Here is an 18941-nt window from a genome sequence, read left to right on the forward strand (position 1 = left end):
CTTCCATGTTTTACAAGAGTGTGAATGAGGTTAATATAAAAATTTTCTGGAATATGAATAAGAATGAATTAATGTTTAAAGAGTACAATGGATGATTGTGTTCGAGCCATTGATCAGTGTTTGAGAAATTTCATGCTGTTTATAAAGTCTTTTAGTGCAAATATGTACAGACAGAATATAACCTTTAATGTCAGCTTAAAAAAGAGTGGATGAGTATAACCTGGGAAAGTAACAAACCTGTCACGTTTGATAAAGAACAAGTTAAGTTTACGCCCGCAAAGTAGAAGAATGGATGTGCGATGGCTTGGTAGATCAATTAAGAATTTAACAATAAAATGTAATATGTGTTATCTTGGCAATATTAAAAACCTACAATGTCTCAACTGAGCATGTTACCTCAATACCACATAGGTCCTAAAGTTCTTTGACGCAGTTATGTTTTAAGAAGTTTTGAGCACAGTTGCATTGATGTAAATTTAAAAAAGTTGGAAGGGGTGATGTTACACAACCGTTTTTTTTTCAAAACGTAAATACGAGGACCCATTAGATCAGAACAGTTCATCAAAACTGAGAAATGAAATGCATCCTAGCACCAATTATTATTCGTATATAATTGTCTTAATTTACAGTTTCACTTGAATTTGCTTGGTGTATGTAGGTATGAAGGTATTTGAAAGCACACTAGGATGAACTGACAACACTTGAGTGGAAAGCGAGGCTCTGTACCCAAGGTAGGAGGACCTCCTCTGGCGGAATTTTCAGACGGGTACACCAGACAGGGCACAGGTCAATGCCACACACTTTACCAGGCATCCCTTTGACTTGCCACAACTTTATGCAGGGCATCCCCCTCTCCCCCTCTCCAGGCAACATAGATACTATCCCCATTGGAGTAAGGCCTCAAGTAGTGACAGTTTTCACGACTTCAGGGTGGAGAGAGGAGAGATGCTGTTTGTAACATTGTACAGGGAACGCACAATCATGAACAAAATTTAGAAAGCTGTTTCCTTTGGAAGGCACCAGATGGCACAAATGAAGTGAGAGCCCACTGTTGGGACCTCTTTGTATGTGTGGGACACCACCGAACGTCAGGACCACAAAAACTGTTTCAACAATATAAGAACTGCTAGGACTAGCTAATGTAAATAAAGTGGAAGTCTGAGAAAGAACCTCACATGTGATGCCATATTCCCATTTCACTGGACGCAGAAAGAGGCAGAGTGAGATGTCTTTTTTCAGCACTAAATGTAAGAAGTTTGTTACAGGTGAACTACCTGGAGGAAAACTCAGGGAAGGTGACCAGTAGCGTTTGAGAAATAATTTTACTGGTTAGTGCTCAGAATACTTCCAAGCCAGACAGTCAAAGAAAAATGAAGAATGCCATACATCGGAATAAGGATTTTCCTTTTAACAGTTGGTCGGTAGATAAAACATCTTTTCTTCTTTGAAGTTCTTCTTTGATTCACCCCCAGGAGACTTCTCCTACACTAGCCTCCTCCGCTGCCAGGGCCAATCTCTGAGCAGACGAGCTGAGGACTGAGAAAGATTTCACTCTGGATGGAACTCTGCCACAGGTGTGCGTTGCTGGTGCACCACCAATGACTGATTCTCCTGCCACTTGAGTCTCCATCTGCAGAGAGACTGATCTGTGACGGTGAGACGATCCTTAGGGACAGTAAAGTCATTTTTAGAGAACTTCAATAACCTCAAGCCTCCCTCTGAAGATTCGAATGATCAGTTTGCTTATAATATACAATTTAATTAAAATTCGTAAACTGCACAATAGAAATTTAAGTTTATAAGCAAAAAGCTGATGTATGTTGTTATCAGGGTCCTAGTTTCTTTTGGTACCTCAAAGTAGGATACAGTTTGGTATCTCAGAACCTCCAAAACTTTCGTGACCAACCCACAACATCCTTCAAGCCTCCGCTATACTTAGCAGGGTGCATGATCCCCATGCTACCTTTGTGAGATTCCCCGACATTGCAAACTACGAGCGCTGCTCAAAAAACTTATTTCATATCAGGACATTTCGGCGAATCTGCCTCTGAAGCAAAATGTAGGTACTTCAATTGGCCCCTTGCCGCTAGTGCTTGTAGCACTTGCTGCCAACCCCCCAAACGGTGCTAGGAAATACTGGCCATGCTATGGGAAACACTTGCCTTTGAAAATCAGCAGGGCCTGGGCAGACCAGCAAAATTTGGCTGAATTAACGGAAAGCGAGCCGTTAACTCCAGGCCGAAGAATAGTTCTCGTCTCCCAGAGACTGGAGAACTGGCTCTGGTGTTTAAAATGTAGCACGCAGTTGTGGCCAGCAACTCATATGTTACAGTTTAGCTACCTCATCAGTGTTTTAATTCTGGACATGGATTACGCAATAGTTCTTATACAAACAAACACCTGACCACTAATTTTCTAAAGAATATAACTCTCACTTTTACCACAGCTTCACACTATGACTTCATTGTAAATGATTTGTGTATTAAATATTTGACGTTAAGCATGCAAGTGACAAAAACTCCAGAAAATATTTGAAATTATGATTAAAGATTATTGCATATCTCTAAGTCCTGTCATTATCTAACTATGGATGAAAACAGTGTAGCTAATTTGCGCTTCGTTTAGGCGAAACCTATTTTCTCCTTCATTTAGATATGCGTGGTGTCGTATCTTCTGAACTACGTTCCGTGAAGTGACATAACTTTGCAGGTACGTTAAGTGGTATGTGTGGACATTGTCTTCATAATGTATTGTAAATAGAATCAGTAATAATGAAATAATCAATTTAAATGTGCTGCCTCATGCTAAAGTTTTAGCGCATAAACAGCGAAAATTCAGAAGACAACAAAAATTTTTCCTTTTACCAACGTTTTGGAGGCTGTCAGCGAGAAGAAGTTTCGCCAAGGTTTGAAATATTGTGTAACGGTTGTTGGAACTCTCTCAGAGCTCTCAGTCGCAATTGCTGGATGAATATTGTATGGGTAATTTGTGCACTTTCGGTTTTGCTTTATCATGACGTATACACAGTTTCTATGTATAGTACTTCTCTTACTGTGTCAAACTTATATCATAAGATTGTACTTCCTAATGAGTAGAATATTACAGCATATAAAATTTTTATATAATAGTTCTATGAGATACTGAAGGAAATAAATTTCGTTGAAGCTGTTACACAGGCAGCCCACAACTGAGACCGCCTGTCATGAACAGTGTTAGCAGTTTACAGACAACATTCCCAATTTTTCACAGAGAGTTTGGACTGTATTCGTAATTGTTTGGAGTTTCTCTGATTAATGGAGAACAGCGTTGCTTGGTCTACTGTGTTCCCTCCGAGCGAAGACTACCATTGACGAGTGACACATGGTGTTTGCTGTTTTCAGACGATTATGATGAGACCATGGCTGCAGAGTAAGCTACTGATGCGGCTGACCTCCACAGGGCGTGGTGTGTTCGACTATGTGCAAATACTGCAGGACCAGATCATGCAGTGCATCGCCATGAGGTCAGCAGCCATCAAGGAACGATCTCCAAAGAAACATCTGAATCTACTGGAAGCTCTGGTCAAGCCAGGCGGACAGACCATGTTGCCAGTCAGCGAGGTTCGAGACGAAGTGAGTCACAGGCACACCCAGGGTGGTTTCGTTCTTTTCATTATTCTCCTCTTTCTGCCCATTGTGTACTGCTTTGTCCTTCACTTCATCCATTTCTTCGTCTTTTCCTCCTCCTCCTCCTTCTCTTGCTCCTCTGCCGCCTCATGAATCTCTTAGTTTTCTAACTTCTTCTCTACTGTTTTCTGTAATTCCATATTGTAGAAATGGACGAATGGGACTGCAGCTGGTTGACAACTTGCAGAATACACATGTCTGTCAACCATAAATTTATGGTCTACGGGCACCTACACATGAAATGACTTAAACTGCCCACTCTTTTATGCTTACCAAAGCAACCACTATATCAAACTGGTTTCCATAGATATCTTTACAGTAGACATGGAGGCTTCACAAATCTAATGATAGTTTTTACAGAAAATTTATTTCTATATTCACTAATACTGCAAGATGTCTCACATAATTATTGAAAAAAGGAGCAATGTTTCAGTGGTCGCCACATTGTGTAATGGCATTCGTGAATCTGAAATATCTGCATGCAACTACTGCAGTTCCCAATTTTGCAGTTTGTATTGATATGCAATACTGACAGGTTTGCCTCAAGGTGCATTTTAAGCCACGAGGTAGATGAATAAGAACATGCAATAGTATATAGATTAAGATGCATTAGTAAAGGAGGAAATTTATTTGATTACTGAGAAAGTAATGCTAACACTATTATATGGAGTAAATTGCTTCAGCTTCCATTTGTATGGACGATGTTTCAAAGCAGCAAATGATCATGCTGCCCTGAAATGGTTACTGCGCCTTAAATATCTAGCTAGATGTTTAATTAGATAAGTATTACAAATGGCTGATTTTTGTTTTCAGTTAGTACATCAACTGGACAAATTACACAGGAAAGCCTTACCATCTCTGTCGCAAAATATACACTATAGAATGTGTCAGAGTAGACACAGATGAATGGACAGAAGGACAAAGTGCTGATCCAGACTGTCAGCAATTGCTAACAGACACAATTCAGTGTGGAAGATGGAGTGCTGTGTAGAAAGATTAGATGTGGGTAATGCGGAGCGGTACCAGTGATATTACAAAATGATGTGTTGAGTCAGGCTCATGATTCACCTCTAGCCAGAAGCAGTGGCCAAGAAGCACCAAAGCACCAGGAAGCAGAGCTGCACAGAAGTACTCACAGATGACAAACAAAGGAGACATCAACCATTACAGCTAAATTTGTGTGAGATGCATGCAGAGAGTGGAATACAGTCATTAAAATATTACACTGCAGAGTTTAATAAAGGCAGATAAACCATTTCAGATGATTGGCATGGGCATACTCAGACCATTTTCTCAAACATGAGGAGGTAATGGTTACGTGCTGAGAATACTAGATCTTTTTCACATTTTATTTCCATGATATAAATGCCTAGCCAACAAACAGAAACAGTGATCCAGGTGATGGTGAACCAGTCGATACTAAAATTTGGAACACTTGAGACAGGAATACAGACCAAGGAGGGAATTTCATGTCCAATGTAATAAAGCAATTGTCCTTTCAATTACACATTAAGGAACGCAGGGTCAGAAATCAGTGGCCACAAGTAAATGGCCGAACTGAAATAGTCAACTAGATGACAAGAAAAATATTGAATTACTACAGTAACTATAAACAGACTGTCTGGGATGCCCTACTCCCATATGGACTATTGACAAATAATTCAAAAATCCAGGGGCGTACACGCTTGTCCAGGGTTATTTTCGCTCAAATGACAACCTCTCCTTTCCGGCTCTGTACGATCTACCTAGCAAAAGATATATGATCAGCAAAAACTTCCTCAAAAATGCGAAAAAATTATTTGGCGCCAGGTTAGAAGAATTAACGCTAAAGCCTTGGAACAACAGGAATATAATAGAAAATAAGGATTAAAAAGTAACATGTCAGACAAGGAATTACATTAACCAACCCATACATACCAAATGATCGGACTGAAAATTTTTTTAGGCCTTAGGAGGTACTCTATCAAGTGGTGGAAATGGTATCACCAATTAACGTTAAATTACAACCTCAGACATGTGCCACAGTGGTACATGTAAGGTATTGTTCCCACTTTCAAAGGAGCACCATTTCTGGCAGCACATTGAGGAGGACATGGGGGGGGGGGGGGGGCAGGGAGTTCCCAGGACAAATAAACAGCAGGCTAAAATTAGGGAAACAAAGCAGGAGACGTTTACAGTTATCCCAAACCACACCGTACCCTTGAAGGTCACAAGGAAGATTACAAGATAGGTGAGGATGTGATGTGACATGAATTTTATATCTTGTCTTATTAATTGCCAGGGCTATGTGTGTATGCACTAATCAGCCAGAACATTACCACCTACCTTAAAGCTGGTATGTCCACCTTTGGCACGAATAACAGGAGCGACGCATTGTGGCATGGAAGCAATGAGGCTGGAGGGAGTTGGCACCACACCTGCACACACAGGTCACCTAACTCCCGTAAATTCCCAAATGTGTTCGATCGGTTTCAGACCTGGCGAGTGAGGGGGCCAGCACATCAACTGTTTTCCTTGAACCACTCCAACAAACTCCTAGCTTTATGACATGGGGCATTGTCTTGCTGATGTATGCCACCGCCATTCAGAAACATTATCTTCATGAAGGGAGGTACGTAATCTGTAACCAGAGCATGATACTCTCTGGCCATCGTGGTGCCTAGCACAAGCTCCACTGAACCCATGGATGCCCACATTAATGTTACCCAGAGCATAATGGAACCGCTGCAGGTTGTCTCTGTCCTGCAGTATAGATGTAAAGGAGATTTTTCCCTGCAAGGCGACGCGTCCACACCCTCCCATAGGCAACGATGAAGAAGGTATCAGGATTCATCAGACCATGTAACACTCTGCCACTGCACCAAAGTCTGGTGCCGATGTTCACGTGCCTTTTTAGCCGTAGTTGCTGATGTCATGGCGCTAACTTTGGCACATGCATGGGTTGTCAGATGCAGAGGCCCATTGTTAGTAGTGTTCGGTGCACTGTATGTTCAGACACACCTTGTACTCTGTGCAGCATTAAAATCTGATGTTAGTTTCACCACAGTTCGCTGCCTGTAATGGTTTACCAGTTTGTCCAGCCTACAACACCTGACATCTGCAATGAAGGGTGGCCACTCAACACCACGACTTCTGGATGTGCTTTCACCTTGGTCGGATTTATATCGATAATAGGTAGGTGGTGATAATGTTCTAGCCTATCAGTGTATAGTTGTGTCTATGTTTTAAGACATGACAAGGTACAGGGGTATTATTTTCATGAAAGGGGATCACCAATGAACATAAATGAAATATTTTATTTGGGTATTAGACTGAAGGAATTGTGGGTGTATATTTAAAATATTGTTAATGATAGTAAAACATTAGTATCTTTATTATTCTGTGGAAAGAGCTCGCTTATTTGATATGGAAGTAGTAGTTAACTCTCAACAGGATAGAAGAACAAGAAGGTAGTGTTTGGGTGGTCGTGTGTATATGGCTGGTTCAAATGGCTCTGAGCACTATGGGACTCAACTGCTGAGGTCATTAGTCCCCTAGAACTTAGAACTAGTTAAACCTAACTAACCTAAGGACATCACAAACAGCCATGCCCGAGGCAGGATTCGAACCTGCGACCGTAGCGGTCTTGCGGTTCCAGACTGCAGCGCCTTTAACCGCACGGCCACTTCGGCCGGCCGTGTGTATATGGGTACATGTAATAATAAATATTTCTTGCTAAGACATTTTGTATCGGCAAGATGAATGATAGTATTGGACATAAAGTACCACACACTACTCTCGGCGGAAGAATTACTGCACAGCAGGCAAGGCAGATCATCTGCCCTACACATTGGAACACACTATCCCCGGGTTGTGTGAGTTCAACTGATTCTGCTCCCAAAAAGCTGCAAGACAATGTTCTTAGGAAAATAATCACAAAGAATCCAGAATATTTCCAAAGAGTTTTATAACATTGCTTACAGCACATGGCGAACTCACTGGTTAGTATTTTTACTTTTTGCAACCATGGACTTTACAGTGGCATACAGTGTGTAGGGTCACAAGGTTAAAGGTTTTGGATCAGTAGGAGACGATGCAGTGTTTCCAGACAAACTTTTGAACTACACGCAACCATCACTGGAACTTCCACCCTAAATATCACCCACATTTTAATGTACTTCCCAACCTACTCTTTGAAAACCTGACTTACTTGAATACCACTTTAGAACCATCTCTACTCGCCTCTCTAAAGCTGATGTTAGCTGTGGAAAATAGCCTCGTATCAAAGGAGCATCCATTAGAACACACGAAAAGGTACTGCACAGAATATCAGCACTAAGTCGCAATTATACTAACCTCAGCTTCAGCAACCTCTATGATAGTTATTAATACCAGTTCAAACAGAAAGCTACCCAAATGTCATCCCTGCCGACCTTCAGCCAATGGGTTAAATCCAGTAAAAGTGGCAGCAACGAGAAATAGCCTGAGACAGAAGAGAATCACTCATAAAGAGAAACGTAGTACATATGCCACATGCTAATAAGGTCAAAAAGTAATTGTAAATGGTATGAAGAACCAAGTGACCCTGTGGGTGAAGTAGGGGACAGAAACTGTAAATACTTGTACAGGGTGTTACAAAAAAGTACGGCCAAACTTTCAGGAAACATTCCTCACATACAAATAAAGAAAAGATGTTATGTGGACATGTGTCCGGAAACGCTTAATGTTAGAGCTCATTTTATTACTTCTCTTCAAATCACATTGATCATGGAATGGAAACACACAGCAACAGAACGTACCAGCGTGACTTCAAACACTTTGTTACAGGAAATGTTCAAAATGTCCTCTGTTAGCGAGGATACATGCATCCACCTTCCGTCGCATGGAATCCCTGATGCGCTGATGCAGCCCTGGAGAATGGCGTATTGTATCACAGCCGTGCACAATACGAGCACCAAGAGTCTCTACGTTTGGTACCGGGGTTGCGTAGACAAGAGCTTTCAAGAGGGTTGACGTCAGGAGAGCGTGGAGGCCATGGAATTGGTCCGCCTCTACCAATCCATCGGTCACCGAATCTGTTGTTGAGAAGCGTACGAACATTTCGACTGAAATGTGCAGGAGCTCCATCGTGCATGAACCACATGTTGTGTCGTACTTGTAAAGGCACATGTTCTAGCAGCACAGGTAGAGTACCCGCATGAAATCATGATAACGTGCTCCATTGAGCGTAGGTGGAAGAACATGGGGCCCAATCAAGACATCACCAACAATGCCTTCCCAAACGTTCACAGAAATTCTATGTTGATGTGATTGCACAATTGCGTGCAGATTCCCGTCAGCCCATACATGTTGATTGTGAAAATTTACAATTTGATCACGTTGGAATGAAGCCTCATCCGTAAAGAGAACATTTGCACTGAAATGAGGATTGTCACATTGTTGGATGAACCATTCGCAGAAGTGTACCCGTGGAGGCCAATCAGCTGCTGATAGTGCCTGCACACGCTGTACATGGTACGGAAACAACTGGTTCTCCCGTAGCACTCTCCATACAGTGATGTGGTCAACGTTACCTTGTACAGCAGCAACTTCTCTGACGCTGACATTAGGGTTATCGTCAACTGTACGAGGAATTTGCTCGTCCATTGCAGGTGTCCTCGTCTTCCGCAGTCGCGAGTCATAGGCTGGAATGTTCCGTGCTCCCTAAGACGCCGATCAATTGCTTCGAACGTCTTCCTGTCGGGACACCTTCGTTCTGGAAATCTGTCTCGAAACAAACGTACCGCGCCACGGCTATTGCCCCGTGCTAATCCATACATCAAATGGGCATCTGCAACTCCGCATTTGTAAACATTGCACTGACTGCAAAACCACGTTCGTGATGAACACTAACCTGTTGATGCTACGTACTGATGTGCTTGATGCTAGTACTGTAGAGCAATAAGTCGCATGTCAACACAAGCACCGAAGTCAACATTACCTTCCTTCAATTGGGCCAACTGGCGGTGAATCGAGAAAGTACAGTACATACTGACGAAACTAAAATGAGCTCTAACATGGAAATTAAGCGTTTCCAGACACATGTCCACATAACATCTTTTCTTTGTTTGTGTGTGAGGAATGTTTCCTGAAAGTTTGGCCGTACCATTTTGTAGCACCCTGTATAAAAAAAACCTGTGCTTACATTACAGCCAGTTTTTAGACAAGTCTGTGAGCTTGATTTTTCCTAGCGGAAAGGAATCGTAACGGTATCAAATTTAGCAGCTCAGGATGGACCTTCAGGAGCGGGCCATCTACCTCTGATGGTCGTTGATCTTCCTGCTCAGTACGCTCAGCAGCAACAAGACGTTTCACTGACATTGTTACATGTGTCAATGTCATGGGCCAGCCTTCTCAGATGTACTCTGGTTGATCAATTCCTATCGCCAACAGCTGGTTCGACCATTGGTTCTCTTTCAAAAAATTCCTAAACAAGACACAAACATGGTCACTTCCTCAAGTTGGCAATGAGCAGCTGCATTCAAACCCCTTCTGGACCAATCATCACTGGCAAAGAGATGGGCAGCAATCTGACATCCAGACCATCACCAGGTCTCGAATCAGTCTGCCGCTTGAGCATGCAAACATTCTGGCAGCTCAGCACTTTGCTGTCTACTCATAACAACGACACAGGGCTTCCAGTCGTTCCTGCCTCAGTCGAGGTACCAGTGAGGATGGCTGGTTGGTTGAGTTAAGGGGAAGCGACCAAACAGTGAGGTCATTGGTCCCATCAGGTTAGGGAAGGATGGGGAACAAAGTCGGCTGTGACCTTTCAAACGAACCATCCTGGCATTTGCCTGAAGCGATTTACAGAAATCACAGAAAACCTACATCAGGATGGAAGGACACGGGTTTGAACCGTCGTCCTCCCGAATGCGAGTCAGGTGCGCTAACCTCTGCGCCACTTCGCTTGGTTACCAATGCGCACTTCCTCGCTCTGTATCATGGAGGGGTATTCACAGCAAAGCAGTCACATAGGACCATCCACATTATGGCAGGGTACCACGAGACTTCCTTGATGCAGCAGCGGCTATAACGGGTGCAAACTCAATGGTTTCAGCAGCTAGGCCAGGGTAGAGGCCAAGGTTCTAAGAGATGCCACTGTGGAGTGGTGTATTGGTTCTGTCTCTTCGTTTTTATGACTACTACGTCACAAGGGCACGCAAATTCCTTTGATGAGCATACAGAAGTAGTTTAAAACTTGATACTCATCATGTGCATTCCGCTTGTTCACATCTCAGTTCATCTGCACTGAAAAGTTATGCCATACACTCTACTTTAAAAAAGAGTAAGGAAATGACAAATGGTTCAAATGGCTCTGAGCACTATGGGACTTAACATCTGAGGTCATCAGTCTCCTAGAACTTAGAACTACTTAAACCTAACTAACCTAAGGACACCACACACATCAATGCCCGAGGCAGGATTCGAACCTGCGACCGTAGCAGTCGCGCCGCTTCGGACTGAAGCGCCTAGAACCGCTCGGCCACCGCGGCCAGCTAACGAAATGACAGCGATAAATGAAATGTTTGCTGTCTTCAGTGGAAACGTATTTTCGAAAAACAGTTGACTGACAGACACAAAATCATTTTCAAAGCATATCAGTTATTACTGCACCAATCATCATTGCGACATTTCAGAGCCTAGATTTCTCATAACTCCATTTCGTGTTGGCTACAGTTCTGAAACAAATACACTCCTGGAAATTGAAATAAGAACACCGTGAATTCATTGTCCCAGGAAGGGGAAACTTTATTGACACATTCCTGGGGTCAGATACATCACATGATCACACTGACAGAACCACAGGCACATAGACACAGGCAACAGAGCATGCACAATGTCGGCACTAGTACAGTGTATATCCACCTTTCGCAGCAATGCAGGCTGCTATTCTCCCATGGAGACGATCGTAGAGATGCTGGATGTAGTCCTGTGGAACGGCTTGCCATGCCATTTCCACCTGGCGCCTCAGTTGGACCAGCGTTCGTGCTGGACGTGCAGACCGCGTGAGACGACGCTTCATCCAGTCCCAAACATGCTCAATGGGGGACAGATCCGGAGATCTTGCTGGCCAGGGTAGTTGACATACACCTTCTAGAGCACGTTGGGTGGCACGGGATACATGCGGACGTGCATTGTCCTGTTGGAACAGCAAGTTCCCTTGCCGGTCTAGGAATGGTAGAACGATGGGTTCGATGACGGTTTGGATGTACCATGCACTATTCAGTGTTCCCTCGACGATCACCAGTGGTGTACGGCCAGTGTAGGAGATCGCTCCCCACACCATGATGCCGGGTGTTGGCCCTGTGTGCCTCGGTCGTATGCAGTCCTGATTGTGGCGCTCACCTGCACGGCGCCAAACACGCATACGAACATCATTGGCACCAAGGCAGAAGCGACTCTCATCGCTGAAGACGACACGTCTCCATTCGTCCCTCCATTCACGCCTGTCGCGACACCACTGGAGGCGGGCTGCACGATGTTGGGGCGTGAGCGGAAGACGGCCTAACGGTGTGCGGGACCGTAGCCCAGCTTCATGGAGACGGTTGCGAATGGTCCTCGCCGATACCCCAGGAGCAACAGTGTCCCTAATTTGCTGGGAAGTGGCGGTGCGGTCCCCTACGGCACTGCGTAGGATCCTACGGTCTTGGCGTGCATCCGTGCGTCGCTGCGGTCCGGTCCCAGGTCGACGGGCACGTGCACCTTCCGCTGACCACTGGCGACAACATCGATGTACTGTGGAGACCTCACGCCCCACGTGTTGAGCAATTCGGCGGTACGTCCACCTGGCCTCCCGCATGCCCACTATACGCCCTCGCTCAAAGTCCGTCAACTGCACATACGGTTCACGTCCACGCTGTCGCGGCATGCTACCAGTGTTAAAGACTGCGATGGATCTCCGTATGCCACGGCAAACTGGCTGACACTGACGGCGGCGGCGCACAAATGCTGCGCAGCTAGCGCCATTCGACGGCCAACACCGCGGTTCCTGGTGTGTCCGCTGTGATCATTGCTTGTACAGCCCTCTCGCAGTGTCCGGAGCAAGTATGGTGGGTCTGACACACCGGTGTCAATGTGTTCTTTTTTCCATTTCCAGGAGTGTAGTTGTATTAACTCAAGGTCCTGTTTGTTACACGCCTGAAAGTGGTAAATTTCTACTCCATTTGCGATTCGAAGCTTGGAATACGATGGGCAGCACACAAACCATATTATACCAAAACAAAGGAGGCATCTCATGTACTTGCAGTTCACGGAATGTTCAATTCTACCTGTTCTATCCCATGCGATGTTAAGGTTTCGCGTTATCACTCAAGGCTTTCCATACACAGCTATTCGATGACTCGCATTTCCAGTTGCAGATTACATCACGAGTCGTCTTATCTTGGAACGCAATACTGACAGCGACACACGCTCTTGACGATTGTGAGAGAGAGAGCTATGAGTCGGCTTCGCCATTTCTTGTATAACCTCGGTCCAGTTCGGAGGGGACTGTGGAGTGAAATGGTGGCTGCTGAACTGCTAGTCCCATTCCTCTGCGTACTAAACTACTAAAGGCTTTTTCACTGGAGATCGTTTAGCTTCTGTAACTCATCAGATTGTAAATCTCTACTTAATTAACATTTCGCTGTAATTTTGCTTTCATATTTTATTCATCATGACTTTCACGATGTTTTCAGTAGAATCGTGAGTGGGTACAACCATCAGAACTTCCTCTTTTGTTATCGCTATATGCCTTTCTAAAATCAGTTAAACGCAATGTATTTTGTGTAATCTCAGTCATATTTTTCTATAGAATAACCTACTAAGCTCTCTTATCTTAGTTCAAAATTCGCATTCCTTTAAAAATCGCAAAAAGTGTTGAACATAACGATCCCAAACATTCTGCATAAAATTTTTAAGTGAAGATACGTAATTGTCAAAATTTAAGATTTGTATCTCTGTACCAGATTAAAATTACAAAAAATTGCGATTTTGTTGTGGAAGCTACTTATTGGATTTTGCTCAAACTTAGTATATCTTATGCGTAAACATTTCTACACTATTCTATGAAAAATTACAAATTATTAATAGCACTTTATTTTTGCGTTTCGCGGGAGTGCAACTTTTGTCTGCGACCATTACAAGCAGAAGGTGCGCTCGGTTTGATCTTGAGGCTGAGTGTGCAGTTGGGGGAGGTGTTTTTCCCCCATCTCTGTCTCCTCACTCTTACTACACAGCAATGACATTTGCTTCCCGCGCACTATGATAATGTCTTCGCCTTGCTCGTCTTTGACGTGCAGTGACTGTAAACAAATGGCAATAAATAAGTTCTTGTATTCACGAACGACCTTCCTCTGCTGCACCTGCATACAACTTTGCCAGAGAACCAGTGCACCCCCCCGGCCATCACAGAAACTCGACTGTAAGTGTCGACGGAAATGTGTCTTCTTCACCCGCCCGTTATAAATAGTACGTATTTACTGGAGGAATACCCTCTCGGCCCATGCCCATAGCCATATTTTCCCTGCGGGAATCACTGTCTCACTGTCTTCAAAGTGTATCGCATTTAGCGAATCCTTATGTGGTCCAAATATATGGAAGCCCAAGGGCCCAAGGTATGGACTGCAGGGTGGATGAAGCAATGATATCCAACATTATATGGCGATGTATTCCCAGGTTCTGAGAGTTGTGTGGTTGCATGCATGGCCAGGTCAAGATTTCTTTCGGGTTGTTGTCAAAGCGCCGACCGGAGTGGCCTAGCGGTTCTAGGCGCTACAGTCTCGAACCGCGCGACCGCTACGGTCGCAGGTTCGAATCCTGCCTCGGGCATGGATGTGTGTGATGTCCTCAGGTTAGTTACGTTTAAGTAGTTCTAAGTTCTAGGGGACTGACGACCTCAGAAGTTAAGTCCCATAGTGCTCAGAGCCATTTGAACCATTTTTTTTTTTTTTTTTTTTTTTTTTTGTCAGAGCGGGAACGTCGGAAATGGTTCTTGAGTTTGTTCAAAGTCCTCACTTTGCCTTGAAGAACTGGTTAACGCTTTTTGCAACACACCAACGTTAATCCAAAAGACTGCAATCATAACTTTCCCAGCAGAAGGAACTGCCTCAAATTTCTCCTTTGTTGGTAGCTGCTGGTGGTACCAATCTAGTGACTGCTTTTTTGTTTCCGGTTCAAAGTTATGCATCCTGCTATCGTTCGTGACAAAGAGGTCTCCCATTGGAATCAATATGCTCCAATATTTCAGAGAAAATGAATTTTTTTCCCTTTAATCTTATAGTTTGTTAAAGGTATTCACAGATTCCATCTTGAGCAAACCATTGAATATCCATGAGTCTCTGTCACTGAACACACACTGCCAGTTTTGACATATTAGTATCTGCACTATTCACCACGTCGTTTGCAGTGGTTCTGACTATACGTCTAAACATGGCTGCTGAATGTGCGTACTTCCTGCTCTCCGTTACCCATGGTCCAACACTTCTCCGATGACCTACATCATTATTACCTTTGGATTACTCTCTCACTGGTTGGTAGGATATGTTCTGAGGCATCAAGAGATCACCAATTTAGTATTGGTGGGCAGAGTGGAGGGTAAAAATCGTAGAGGGGGACCAAGAGACGAATAAACTAAGCAGATTCAAAAGGACTTAGGTTGCAGTAGGTACTGGGAGATGAAGAAGCTTGAACAGGATAGAGTAGGATGGAGAGCTGCATCAAACCAGTCTCAGGACTGAAGACCACAACAACAAAAACTCTCCCGCAATCAAAAAACCGTTTGTGAAAGTTCATTACAGTTCCTTTTTCTACAACCAGGAATTCAATTACAGAACATTTCTCATAATGAGTGTCTGGGAATTACATCAGTTCGATGGGTCGCTTCGTGACTTCCATTTGTCGGAATTGTTCGAAACTTCGTACACAAATTTGAAGCTTGTAAAAAAATCTTTTCTCTGTTTACATACGCTTGAAAAATATTGGGGCTTATTTATTATACAAATCTCGCACCACAGCAACCGACGACGTAGAGTGTCAAAGTAAATCTTCATTCATTTTACAACTCTCCTCTGTCCTTGTGCTTGTGTAGATTTTGGCTCCTAGTGCGTTTTTTATTTGTTATACAAAGCTATTCATTGCTGTGCATTTAGAGAATGAACAGCGTGTGTAAGCTAGTGCCGGCCGGGGTGGCCGAGCGGTTCTAGGCGCTACGGTCTGGAACCGCGCAACCGCCTCGGGCGTGGATGTGTGTGCTGTCCTTAGGTTAGTTAGGTTTAAGTAGTTCTAATTTCTAGGGAACTGATGACCTCAGATGTTAAGTCCCAAAGTGCTCTGAACCATTTGTAAGCTAGTCTAACTGAGACACTTTGCAGCTCGTGAACGTGGTGATGGCCGGCACCGAGACAGCGGCTGTATCGATCTGCTTCGTGCTGGCCTTGCTGGCCCTCCACCCCGAGTGGCAGGACGCAGCCCACAAGGAGCTGAGGGACGTCTTCGGCGAGGGGGATGACTACTTGCGGGCTGCCAGCCTCGCAGACCTGCACAGCCTCAGGGTGCTAGAGAGCATCATCAAGGTGAGCTGCTGCCAACTGCATACTGGGTGTGGTCACAAAGTGTGCTATGGAGAACGTCCCCAGTGCTCCACATATGCATCAATATACGTAGAGGCGATTGTTTATACACTCCTGGAAATGGAAAAAAGAACACATTGACACCGGTGTGTCAGACCCACCATACTTGCTCCGGACACTGCGAGAGGGCTGTACAAGCAATGATCACACGCACGGCACAGCGGACACATCAGGAACCGCGGTGTTGGCCGTCGAATGGCGCTAGCTGCGCAGCATTTGTGCACCGCCGCCGTCAGTGTCAGCCAGTTTGCCGTGGCATACGGAGCTCCATCGCAGTCTTTAACACTGGTAGCATGCCGCGACAGCGTGGACGTGAACCGTATGTGCAGTTGACGGACTTTGAGCGAGGGTGTATAGTGGGCATGCGGGAGGCCGGGTGCACGTACCGCCGAATTGCTCAACACGTGGGGTGTGAGGTCTCCACAGTACATCGATGTTGTCGCCAGTGGTCGGCGGATGGTCCACGTGCCCGTCGACCTGGGACCGGACCGCAGCGACGCACGGATGCACGCCAAGACCGTAGGATCCTACGCAGTGCCGTAGGGGACCGCACCGCCACTTCCCAGCAAATTAGGGACACTGTTGCTCCTGGGGTATCGGCGAGGACCATTTGCAACCGTCTCCATGAAGCTGGGCTACGGTCCCGCACACCGTTAGGCCGTCTTCCGCTCACGCCCCAACATCGTGCAGCCCGCCTCCAGTGGTGTCGCGACAGGCGTGAATGGAGGGACGAATGGAGACGTGTCGTCTTCAGCGATGAGAGTCGCTTCTGCCTTGGTGCCAATGATGGTGGTATGCGTGTTTGGCGCCGTGCAGGTGAGCGCCACAATCAGGACTGCATACGACCGAGGCACACAGGGCCAACACCCGGCATCATGGTGTGGGGAGCGATCTCCTACACTGGCCGTACACCACTGGTGATCGTCGAGGGGACACTGAATAGTGCACGGTACATCCAAACCGTCATCGAACCCATCGTTCTACCATTCCTAGACCGGCAAGGAAACTTGCTGTTCCAACAGGACAATGCACGTCCGCATGTATCCCGTGCCACCCAACGTGCTCTAGAAGTTGGAAGTCAACTACCCTGGCCAGCAAGATCTCCGGATCTGTCCCCCATTGAGCGTGTTTGGGACTGGATGAAGCGTCGTTTCACGCGGTCTGCACGTCCAGCACGAACGCTGGTCCAACTGAGGCGCCAGGTGGAAATGGCATGGCAAGCCGTTCCACAGGACTACATCCAGCATCTCTACGATCGTCTCCATGGGAGAATAGCAGCCTGCATTGCTGCGAAAGGTGGATATACACTGTACTAGTGCCGACATTGTGCATGCTCTGTTGCCTGTGTCTATGTGCCTGTGGTTCTGTCAGTGTGATCATGTGATGTATCTGACCCCAGGAATGTGTCAATAAAGTTTCCCCTTCCTGGGACAATGAATTCACGGTGTTCTTATTTCAATTTCCAGGAGTGTATTTTGATTGTGGTGACGATATTATACGGTATTGCAATACCAAGGTAACTATGACTTAGTATCTGCTGTGACTCACATCTGCAAGCATCAGGGGTACTGAGAGGATGCCTCCAGTTATCCACATACAGATGACAGACTAAAGTTTAGGTTGTTCTTGTAGTGTTGGTGTTGGAAGTATTTATGATAGTGGTACTAGTTACGACTATGGTACTTGTGGTATTAAATACGAACACCTAGGTGAATTTTGGCTAGAAAGCTGCTGTGCCCCAAGGCAGTAGTCATGATGCATGCAACAAGACAACAACCCCAAATTTTAGGTTGATCACTGCAGATGGTTCCCAAAGGCCTGGCCACAATGGTAACATTGGTTCCCGCCAGATCACTGAAGTTCAGCTCTGTTGCGCTTCACCAGCACTTAATGGGTCACCAACCAGTCTGCCAAGTGATGCAGGCAACAGGGATGCCCTCAACCCTTGTGAAGCTAACTGAGGAGATACCTGATTGACAAGTAGTGGCTCCATTCTCATTTGCTGACATATATTCGGGATAGTGCGGTGCTGACCACGTGCCCCTCCATCCACATCCAATGATGCCTATGGGCTGAGGTTGACACGGTGGCTGGTCAGTACCATTGAGCCTTCATGGCCTGTTGGGGCGGAATTTAGTACAGAGTTGCTGTTGGTGGTTGTGCCAGAGTGTTGGGGCCAGATGTGTTTTTATTTTTTTAATTTTGCTTCGACATTCTACAGCATCAGACAGGGCTAGAGTACTAGTCTAGATTACTAGTCTAGCCACATGAAACAGCATGTGTAATAGAGTTAAGGTAATCCAGTGAACAAGGTGGGAGCCATATGTGCACTACTGCCCGTTAATATTGCTACACTATGAAGAGATGATAAATTGGTATTCATTGGACAAATGCCCGCATCTCGTGGTCGTGCGGTAGCGTTCTCGCTTCCCACGCCCGGGTTCCCGGGTTCGATTCCCGGCGGGGTCAGGGATTTTCTCTGCCTCGTGATGGCTGGGTGTTGTGTGCTGTCCTTAGGTTAGTTAGGTTTAAGTAGTTCTAAGTTCTAGGGGACTGATGACCTCAGATGTTAAGTCCCATAGTGCTCAGAGCCATTTTGAACCATTGGACAAATATATTATACTAGAACTAACATGTGATTACATTT

General features: G+C 45.2%; 1 protein-coding gene across 1 annotated transcript in view; it reads left to right on the forward strand.

The window, feature by feature from the left end:
* LOC124551266 (cytochrome P450 4C1-like) overlaps positions 1 to 18941 on the forward strand; it is a 161854-nt gene that overhangs the window by 125545 nt on the left and 17368 nt on the right. Inside the window, exons 5-6 of the mRNA XM_047126265.1 lie at positions 3381 to 3611; positions 16037 to 16237. Of these exons, the coding sequence (XP_046982221.1) occupies positions 3381 to 3611; positions 16037 to 16237 (432 nt within the window). The remainder of the gene's footprint in view (positions 1 to 3380; positions 3612 to 16036; positions 16238 to 18941) is intronic.

Source organism: Schistocerca americana, chromosome 9 (genome assembly GCF_021461395.2).
Source record: "Schistocerca americana isolate TAMUIC-IGC-003095 chromosome 9, iqSchAmer2.1, whole genome shotgun sequence".
In the NCBI taxonomy this organism is placed as follows: domain Eukaryota; kingdom Metazoa; phylum Arthropoda; class Insecta; order Orthoptera; family Acrididae; genus Schistocerca; species Schistocerca americana.